General features: G+C 40.0%; 1 protein-coding gene across 1 annotated transcript in view; it reads left to right on the forward strand.

Moving 5' to 3' along the window:
* LOC101859860 (vacuolar protein sorting-associated protein 4B) overlaps positions 1 to 9,889 on the forward strand; it is a 33,087-nt gene that overhangs the window by 17,725 nt on the left and 5,473 nt on the right. The window contains exons 10-11 of the mRNA XM_005099556.3: positions 1,887 to 1,974; positions 4,566 to 4,706. Of these exons, the coding sequence (XP_005099613.1) occupies positions 1,887 to 1,974; positions 4,566 to 4,706 (229 nt within the window). The remainder of the gene's footprint in view (positions 1 to 1,886; positions 1,975 to 4,565; positions 4,707 to 9,889) is intronic.

Below are 9,889 nucleotides of genomic sequence, written 5' to 3' on the forward strand. Positions count from 1 at the left end.
ATATTTGAAAAACAAATCCGATAACGTCCTTAAGTTAATTTTTGCCAGTCGCGATTGTGATATTCATTCGGCTTCCCCGAGAGTATGTTTCTTCATGCAGACAGGTGGCTATGGTGGCAAGCGGAAGTGTATGTGTGATACCGACGTTTGATCGGGATAATGAAGATATACTTTCACTTTCGCTACCACCCAGAAATTTGCTGGTAGTAGTTTGATAACGCAACATAAATTGTAACAACATGCAGGCTGTGCATGGCAAACGCTGTGTCGCCTTGAAAATAAATCAATATTTGTCCTGTGCTGTCACTTGTGAACGAAAAAGAAAAGAAAAGAAAGTTATAGTTATACAAGTGTCTTGTCGGGCTCGCCATTGTGAACGGTCAATGAACCGCGTTCCATCACATTGTGAGCACCGGCAATTGTAGGGGTCACCACAGTTTATTCAAAGTCTGAGCGCTGCGAAGTATAGGACTCCTTTAAAGATACACTCGGGGGAGGGGGGGGTGGGTTGAAGGTAATACCAGAGGACAAAAACTGAAGTTGGAAGCAAATTTTAGGATTCTAAATTTTGATTACTACTAGATCTAAGACTCTGCAAAACGCACGTTGGTGCAGGCCTTGTGTGGACTCGGGATCCGTCGTACTCTTACTTTGTTAACTCTGCAAAGGCAAAGGGCCAAGGCTAGGCCTAAGTCATCCAAGGCCCACCTTTTCTTCATCTTTTCTTTTTTGTTTCTGTTTTTGTTTTTTGTTGGGGTTTTTTGGGGTGGGGGTTAGTTTCATTTGTGTGTGTGCGTGCACTTATGAAATAGGACAGGAACGGCACCAACTACTATAGGGTAAATGCCTCTGGTAGTTTTCATATTTGTCTTTTTTCTTTTTTCTTTTTTCTTTATCATTTTCTACAAAATTCTATATTTGAAGTCGCAAACACCTTCATGTATATGTGATGTGGGTCAAAATACTGATACGGGTCCCAAATTAAGTATGCGACAAGTGGTAATATAGCCTACTACAGATTTTTTAGGTCAACTACAGATTTTTGGAAAAAAATTGCGTCAACTACAGATTTTGGCCCAGGCAATGTTGGCATGTATGCATTTAATGTAACTTTGTTTGTTGTTTAGACCTACATGTTTGCCGAGAATCATGTGAAACCCGACCAGCAAGCTGGCCAATGCTATCGCTGGGCTCACCTGTATCAGTCAATGTGTGAAGTACGAGTCGAGGTCTGGCTGACTGCCAGCGACCCCTTTTTCTCCCGTCTGCCTTGTCGGCACTTTCGTTTTTGTGCCGACTGCTGACGTTCTAGATTTAGATCTAGATTTATTTAGATTACTAGATCTATATATGGAGGATTCATATTCGGATTCTATTGTATTATTGTATCATTGTATCAAACTCTATTACAGTAATGTAGGCCATATTGTGCTCCTTGTTGTTTGTTTAGGAGTGTAGGCCCCCCCCCCCCCCCCCCCTTTTTTTTTTTTTGACCTGTGCTGGCCTTTTTACATGAGGGCCGTTGCAGGTTCTTTTTTGGGGTAGGCCAAGGGGGAGGGTTAGGGTTAGGTCTCTTCTTTATTGTGTTTGTTGTGGTGGCGGCTTGTTACTTGGAAGTCCTTCCTTTTATGACACCCACAAAAGCTCTTATGGGGAGGGGGGGTGCCCAAAATTTTCAGACAATCTGGTTGAGGCTCACATGCAGGTCTAGTTGTTGTGTAATCTGGCGTTATCACTTTGGTGTCTCAGGTTGGAGTTTGAAAACAATCCTGGACCCTCGAAAGACGGGACCAGTGTGAAGATTCTCACTTGACCGTGAACTGAAGTGTACACTGTACATTCCATTTTCTTTAAAAATGTTGACCGATGTAAACTTGGACCCGCAGGTACTCGGGAGCAGATATCAGCGTTGTGGTGCGGGATGCGCTCATGCAGCCTGTGAGAAAAGTGCAAACGGCGACCCACTTCCGCAGGGTAAGTTTCTATGTGTTCATCTCACTTTGTCTCCCGTAGACGCAGCTGTTTATTGTGTTAACCCTTGTTGCAGGAGGTATAGGTTCCTACTGTCAGCACCGATTTTCAGCTGATCTCGTTACACAGGACAGTAGCCTATTGTTTCAGTGTTGATGGATGCGCGGTCTAGATCTAGCATACTCGTGACACATTTCGGACACCGGGTCTTCGATTGTGTTATTTTTCTTATTTCCCATTTCCTCCCCTCTGTTTCAAAATTTTGAATAACCTGCTAATCTAAGTATAAAAATGAATTTATTTTCCTTTTTAAAGTAATTTCGATGTTTACGTTTTACAAGAGCATGTGGCCGCCGGCAAGCCTAGATTAATGTTTATCGATCACTTGCAAGCCTAGCAGTTAAGAAATACTGGCAAATTGAGTAAAGATATGCCCGGCTTTCATTCCCAAATATGAATCTATGCTGCGCTGGTGGCAAAAACTTGGTACAGAAGAATTAGAACAAGGTTATTAACGTGTCATACATGTAACATCATGCAGGCAACCAGAAGCGGCAAATTTTGCCGACTTCCGTGACGTACATGGTAGGGCACAGTTCTAAAGATTACACATTTTCATGACGTACCAGGTACGTTGTAAGGCAACGAAGGGGTTAATTGATTGTTCACTTTGGTTTGGTGTGTGTGTATATATGTAGAGGGGGGGTTTGATATCTGATGCTTAACCACTTTTGTTTTAAAAGTGTTTTTTTTTCTAAAGTCAAACTCCAACTCATGTGTTCTTGTTGCATGTCTGTGTCCCAACTAATGGGGCGGGTTGTCCTGTTGGATGTTTGTCAACATTGCCATGGTGACGAGTGATCTTTGATGCCAGTGACAGAACCTTCCAGGCAGTGACGTCACTGCCAAGTCTTTACCCTGATACAGTTTTTCTTCTTGTCTACATTTTCCTTGGCTTGTGGTCATGTTGGGTTTTTCATGTTCGCTTTAGTGCTGACATGACCGAACTGTGCTGATGGTGATTTTTGAAGAAAAACTCTATCCGTGGGAGAGCAAGGTACTAAAGAAGTTTCGCGCCATCTGCGATAAGGCTGCTGTCAAAATACATTGCTGTTGATTTTGTATCCAAGCACATAATACAATTAATATATCTGTTTGACTTTAAAAAATCTGTGATAAATCCTTGCTTGTGTTTAGAGATGCATCTGATGTGACCTGTTTTGTTATTTTCATCTTTTATTTTTTTCTTCATATTGATTCTCTTTGATAAAAGAAATATAATTTAAACTCATTGTATCAATGTGTTTTTGCCATTCCTGTAACACCACACAAAGTTTTCCTCTGGGACAATTAAGTGTTACCTTAGCTCACCTCACTTAACCTTATTTAACCTCATCTCATCTATCTTATCTATCTAACCATCTTTTTTACATAATCTCATCTACCTCATCTCATCTATCTTATCTTATCTATCTAACCATCTTTTTTACATAATCTCATCTACCTCATCTCATCCATCTTATCATATCTTATCTATCTAACCATATTTTTTACATAATCTCATCTACCTTATCTCATCTTACCGTAGCTTATCTTTTTTTACAGTATCTTATTTTTGTTACCATATCTTTTCTTTTTTTACTTTATCATATCTATTTTACCATTATTATTATCTTATCTTTCTTACATTTTCTTATCTTGATTTACCGTATCTATCTGAACTCATCTGATCTGTTTAATGTCATCTTATCTTTTTATGTTATCTTTCTTCCCTTATCCTTTTTATCTATCTTACCATATCTTTTTTACCTTATCCTATCTATTTTACGATATGTGAGGCAGCGTGATGGAATCAGGCTCTCGTCAAAGTGAAGAAACTTTCATTTTTTCCCCAGGTTTGTGAATTTTTATCAAATTTTTGTTTTTTGGCTCAACACCTTTCATGCCCATTAAAGAAGTCATTTCTGTGTGGATTTTTCTGAACAACATCGATTAAAAGCACAAAAAATGTAAATTTTCAGTTACCACGGACTCTTAAGCTAAGGAAATAACTAATCTTTGGCGGCCATTTTCTCACAAATTTTACCTCTGAAAACAGGTGACCCTCACCTCCTTCATTCGCAAATATCTCAACTTGTATTCAAGATAAATGGATATTTTTTTTCCAAATAAAGGCAAGTGAATAAGCTTTAAGATGATACCAATACCTCTACGTGCCCAAAAATTGACGAGAGCCTGAATCCACCACGATGCCTCACATATTATCTTATCTTTCTTACCTTTTCTTATCTTTTTTACCTTTCTTATCTATCTGATCAAATTTCACCTCACCATCAACCATGGCATTGCCTGCCAGTCTATCAGCCTCCTCATTGCCCTTCACTTCAGAGTGCCTAGGACAGAATATCCATGTGATTGCTCTAAGTGATGAGTGTTTTATTGGGTTCATCCTTTCTATCAAATCAATCACTCTGAAGCAGCCCTTTCTCAACCTTTTGCAGGATGCTCTGGGAGTCTGCGACAATAATGAGATTTTACTTTATATCATGTACTTAGCTCATCTCATCCATTTGACCTTTAACTTTGGTGTCCAGGTGCGAGGTCCCTCCAGAGATGACCCCAACCTGATCGTGAATGACCTTTTAACACCATGCTCCCCCGGTGCCCCGGGTGCTGTGGAGATGAACTGGATGGACGTGGACTCGGACAAACTGCTGGAACCCATCGTGTCCATGGTGAGGGAAGCCTTAAGTTTTGTTTTAAAATATAGGTGTTTCACGCCCCTATCGACACAATTTAGAGGATTGAGGAGACGAGCTTCGTAAAAGTCATAAATTCGGCACCCTGGTCGTAAAGGTTGTAAATGGTAGTAGATGTGTCGTGATGGAAGTAAACATTTGGTAAACAGTCGTAAATTAACCTGCGTACGGAGTGGTGAAGCCAGCGAGACTTTTTAGTGAACCCTAGCAGCGGTACTTGAGTCTGTTTTTGCCGGTTGTGATTGTGATATAGTATTCGTTCACCTTTTCCCCCGTCCGAGAGTACGTTTCACGCAAAAAGGGGCGGAAGTGTATGTGACACAGAGGCTCGATCCTGGAAAATCAGGACCTACTTCTGCTTTCGTTGCCACCCAGAAATTTGCCGGCGATAGACTGATAACGCAACATTTGTGACATGCAGATTGTGCAGTGTGAACGCTGTGTCGCCTTGCAAATAAAATGTAATAAGTACTCTGACTCGTCTCTGTGCTGTCACTTGTGAGGGGAAAAAAGAAAAGAAAATACAAGCATCGTCCGATTTTTAGATTGTCGGACTCGCCATCGTGACCGATCAGTGAACCTGCGCTTGTGAGCACGACGTTTGTTGGGGTCTTCAAAGTTCATTCAAAGTCTGAACATTGAGAAACATAGGGCTACGGAATGGAGCAGGGGATTATTGATTTTTTTAAAAGATACACTCAGGAGGGGGGGGGGGGGGCAACATCGGAGGATAATGTTTTGGAACCAAATTTCAGAATTTTGATTAAGATATAGAGCTCTCTGCAAAGCACGCGTTGGTGCAGGCCGTGTGTGGAATCGGGATCCTTCATACCTTGTAAGCCGTGTTATTGAACTAAAGTGTTCGCGTTTCATTGGGTGGGTGATAACAAATTATAACAATATTGTAGCTTTCTGCTCAAAGCTGGCAGATTTCCAGTGTCACTGCATCTTGCCGTCCGGCACTTCTTACAACTCTCACACTCCATGGGTCTACTTGAGCCATTCAAGTTATTGCTTTTCTTTGAGTTTGATAATAATTTTTGTCTTTCACGTTCATAATATGAGTCATGACTCCCAGACTGGTTCTTGACAGTCGAAATTCTTGTTCAGGGCCCTTCCGACCGCTCAAAGCAGGATTCATGTTTATAATGAAATATTGAGAAGAAAATATTATAACAGACTGAAATACGTATGTCAAACAAGACCTCAGTGCGACACTGACATGTTGTTTGGATATATTTTACATATGTGTGTGTGTGTTGTTATGTAACATGCCCCTGGAAAATTGAGAAGCTGGTTTGACCGTCATTCTGTGTGCACACATTAGGTCTAGATCTATCCCCCCTTCCCACCACCACCAGGGCAGTGCTACTGACTAAAGCGTCTTCAGGCCATTCCCAGAGGGGGGATATTAACATTTTCTTATGCACTGTAGAATTGTGAATATGGGCTCATACTGTGCGGGAACAACATAGGGGGAACTGCTGCTTTTTCTTTCCTCTGCTTCTTTTGTATGTTTGTCACTCTTGTGAACTGCTATTTCTGGGGAGCTTTGGTAGTTGAAGCAGACTTTGTGCTGTTGAGGCTAGAGAGGTGAGCAGAGTAAGCTTAACTCCCCGTTTGGACTTCTCTGTTTACATCCACCCTTTGGCGCTCATATTATGTCCTTAAGCAGTTGCGAGCGCCGTAAAAACCTCACTAAAACTTAAGACTGAATCTAGCGAATGTCTGTCTATTTTCCATTTTGTCAACTGGACTTCGTTGTGCGTTATTTTCGTTTCATATATATTATATATCAATAATATATGTTATTGATGGGGTAAATGAACTCCCTTTTTCGAGCTAGTGTTGGGCTTGATTTGCTGGGTAGTAAATTTTTTTTCCAGGTAGTACATTTTTTCCTGAAATGTTGTTGGACACCCTGACAACATTTCAACATCCCAACAAAAGAGACTGAAGTGCTCACTAAGAATTCTCCACTCTCGGGTATCGAACTGGGTCTCCTGCTCTGTGTACGACTCCATCAAACGCTACTTTTCAAAATGGTGCATGGCGGGGCCTTACACCTTACATTAAGAAGTCGATATGGCTTTGTTTCTTGCTTCTGACATTCAAAGTATGAGATGTTGTATATATATGTGAGGCATTGTGGTGAAATCAGGTGCTCATACAATTACTGAAATCAAATAAACCGGCATTATTCTGCTGGTTTAGCTACTTTTATAGAATTTTAAATTTTTGGCTCAACATCTTTTATGTCCATTTAACAACACGTTTCTGTGTGGATTTTATGGAAAAACGTTGATTAAAGGGACAAAAACTATAAATTTTCTGTTTTCAAGGACTCTCAAGCTATGGAAGTCAGCAAACTTTTGCAGCCATTTTCTAGCTAATTTTACCTCTGAACCCGGTGACCCCCACCTCCTTCAGTTGCAAATATCTTGACTTTTGTGTTCGAGATATAAGGATATTTTCTTTCCTTCAGGGCAAGGCAAATGACTAGGCTTTAAGATGATATCAATAACTCCCTTCGCCTAAAAATTGACGAGGGGCTGATTCCACTGCATCATGACATATATTGTGTTTTACAGACGGGGTTGGGGGGCCGGGTTTGGGGGGGGGGGGGGGTGGGAGGGTGTGCTACTGACTGAAGTGTCTTTAGGCCATTTCCAAAGGAGGGACATAAACATGTTCTTATGCACAGTAGAATTGTAAATTTGCTGATTCATAAATATCATTCTCATAACTGTGCCTGAACTGCAACAGAGAACTGCTGCTTTTTCTTTCCTACCTTATTATCGTCACTTTTCCTCTACTTCTTTTGTTAATGTTTGTCACACTCTTGTGACCCGCTATTTCCGGGGTGCCTTGATAGTCGAAGTAGACTTTGTGCTGTTGAAGCTAGAGAGATGAGCTGAGTAAGCCTGATTCCCTGTAAGGACTTCTCTGTTGACATCCACCCCTTGGCGCTCATATGACCTTATGCAGTTGCGAGCGCCGTAAAAACCTCACTAAAACTTAAGACTGAATCTAGCGAATGTCTGTCTATTTTCCATTTTGTCAACTGGACTTCGTTGTGCGTTATTTTCGTTTCATATATATTATATATCAATAATATATGTTATTGATGGGGTAAATGAACTCCCTTTTTCGAGCTAGTGTTGGGCTTGATTTGCTGGGTAGTAAATTTTTTTTCCAGGTAGTACATTTTTTCCTGAAATGTTGTTGGACACCCTGACAACATTTCAACATCCCAACAAAAGAGACTGAAGTGCTCACTAAGAATTCTCCACTCTCGGGTATCGAACTGGGTCTCCTGCTCTGTGTACGACTCCATCAAACGCTACTTTTCAAAATGGTGCATGGCGGGGCCTTACACCTTACATTAAGAAGTCGATATGGCTTTGTTTCTTGCTTCTGACATTCAAAGTATGAGATGTTGTATATATATGTGAGGCATTGTGGTGAAATCAGGTGCTCATACAATTACTGAAATCAAATAAACCGGCATTATTCTGCTGGTTTAGCTACTTTTATAGAATTTTAAATTTTTGGCTCAACATCTTTTATGTCCATTTAACAACACGTTTCTGTGTGGATTTTATGGAAAAACGTTGATTAAAGGGACAAAAACTATAAATTTTCTGTTTTCAAGGACTCTCAAGCTATGGAAGTCAGCAAACTTTTGCAGCCATTTTCTAGCTAATTTTACCTCTGAACCCGGTGACCCCCACCTCCTTCAGTTGCAAATATCTTGACTTTTGTGTTCGAGATATAAGGATATTTTCTTTCCTTCAGGGCAAGGCAAATGACTAGGCTTTAAGATGATATCAATAACTCCCTTCGCCTAAAAATTGACGAGGGGCTGATTCCACTGCATCATGACATATATTGTGTTTTACAGACGGGGTTGGGGGGCCGGGTTTGGGGGGGGGGGGGGGTGGGAGGGTGTGCTACTGACTGAAGTGTCTTTAGGCCATTTCCAAAGGAGGGACATAAACATGTTCTTATGCACAGTAGAATTGTAAATTTGCTGATTCATAAATATCATTCTCATAACTGTGCCTGAACTGCAACAGAGAACTGCTGCTTTTTCTTTCCTACCTTATTATCGTCACTTTTCCTCTACTTCTTTTGTTAATGTTTGTCACACTCTTGTGACCCGCTATTTCCGGGGTGCCTTGATAGTCGAAGTAGACTTTGTGCTGTTGAAGCTAGAGAGATGAGCTGAGTAAGCCTGATTCCCTGTAAGGACTTCTCTGTTGACATCCACCCCTTGGCGCTCATATGACCTTATGCAGTTGCGAGCGCCGTAAAACGTCTACTAAAACAAACAATTTGTTTTACAGTAGGTACCACAAACCCAAATTTCAAAGTGCTTTGATCAAACATATGTTTGTTGCATCATAAAGAACTATGCAAACCATGAACTTTGGTGTTTGAATAATAGAAATCGGACAATAAATAAAAAATGACAGACGTTTGAAATTTGTGGACGGCGTAAATTTTTGGCAACTTTAAAATCGCGTTAAAAAGTGCGATTTTGTGAGTTCACAGAAAATTTATTCAGGTACATAAAGTGTGTATTATCATTTGTTTCAACAGGTGCCAGTATAAACTATGCAAAATACCAAGATGAAGACAATCAGAGTTTAAATAAAGCCAATACAGAGACTTAAAATTGGAAAAAAATTACTCCTTGATGCATAATTAATTTAAAAATACTAAAAAGACTGATTTCAGACATCAATAAATTGGAAAGTTATTGCTGAAAAGAAATGAAACTTACAGAACATATTCACAGTAATGCAAATTCATAGCCCAATTTTTTTTTTCAGAGTTCTGGCACTTCAATTTAATCAGTTATGGAACCACAAAAATGGGAAATCTGCCAATTTTGCATTATAAACGGAAAATCACAAAACGGTACACATGGCTTAAACACTTTTCAGAATTAAATCACCAAAAATCATGGTAAATGTCTGAAACTTTCCATGCCAATGTACTTTTGGACCAGGAATCCATTTCTGTTATCATTTCTGTGATAACATGAAGCATTACAATGATATGAGGTTAGATAAGAGAAAAAATAAGAAATTATTCAGCATAATTTCAACAAAATCATCTATAACTTCTATAGAACAACAAGAAAGACGCCC

The sequence above is a fragment of the Aplysia californica genome, unplaced genomic scaffold (genome assembly GCF_000002075.1).
Source record: "Aplysia californica isolate F4 #8 unplaced genomic scaffold, AplCal3.0 scaffold00217, whole genome shotgun sequence".
In the NCBI taxonomy this organism is placed as follows: Eukaryota; Metazoa; Mollusca; class Gastropoda; order Aplysiida; family Aplysiidae; genus Aplysia; species Aplysia californica.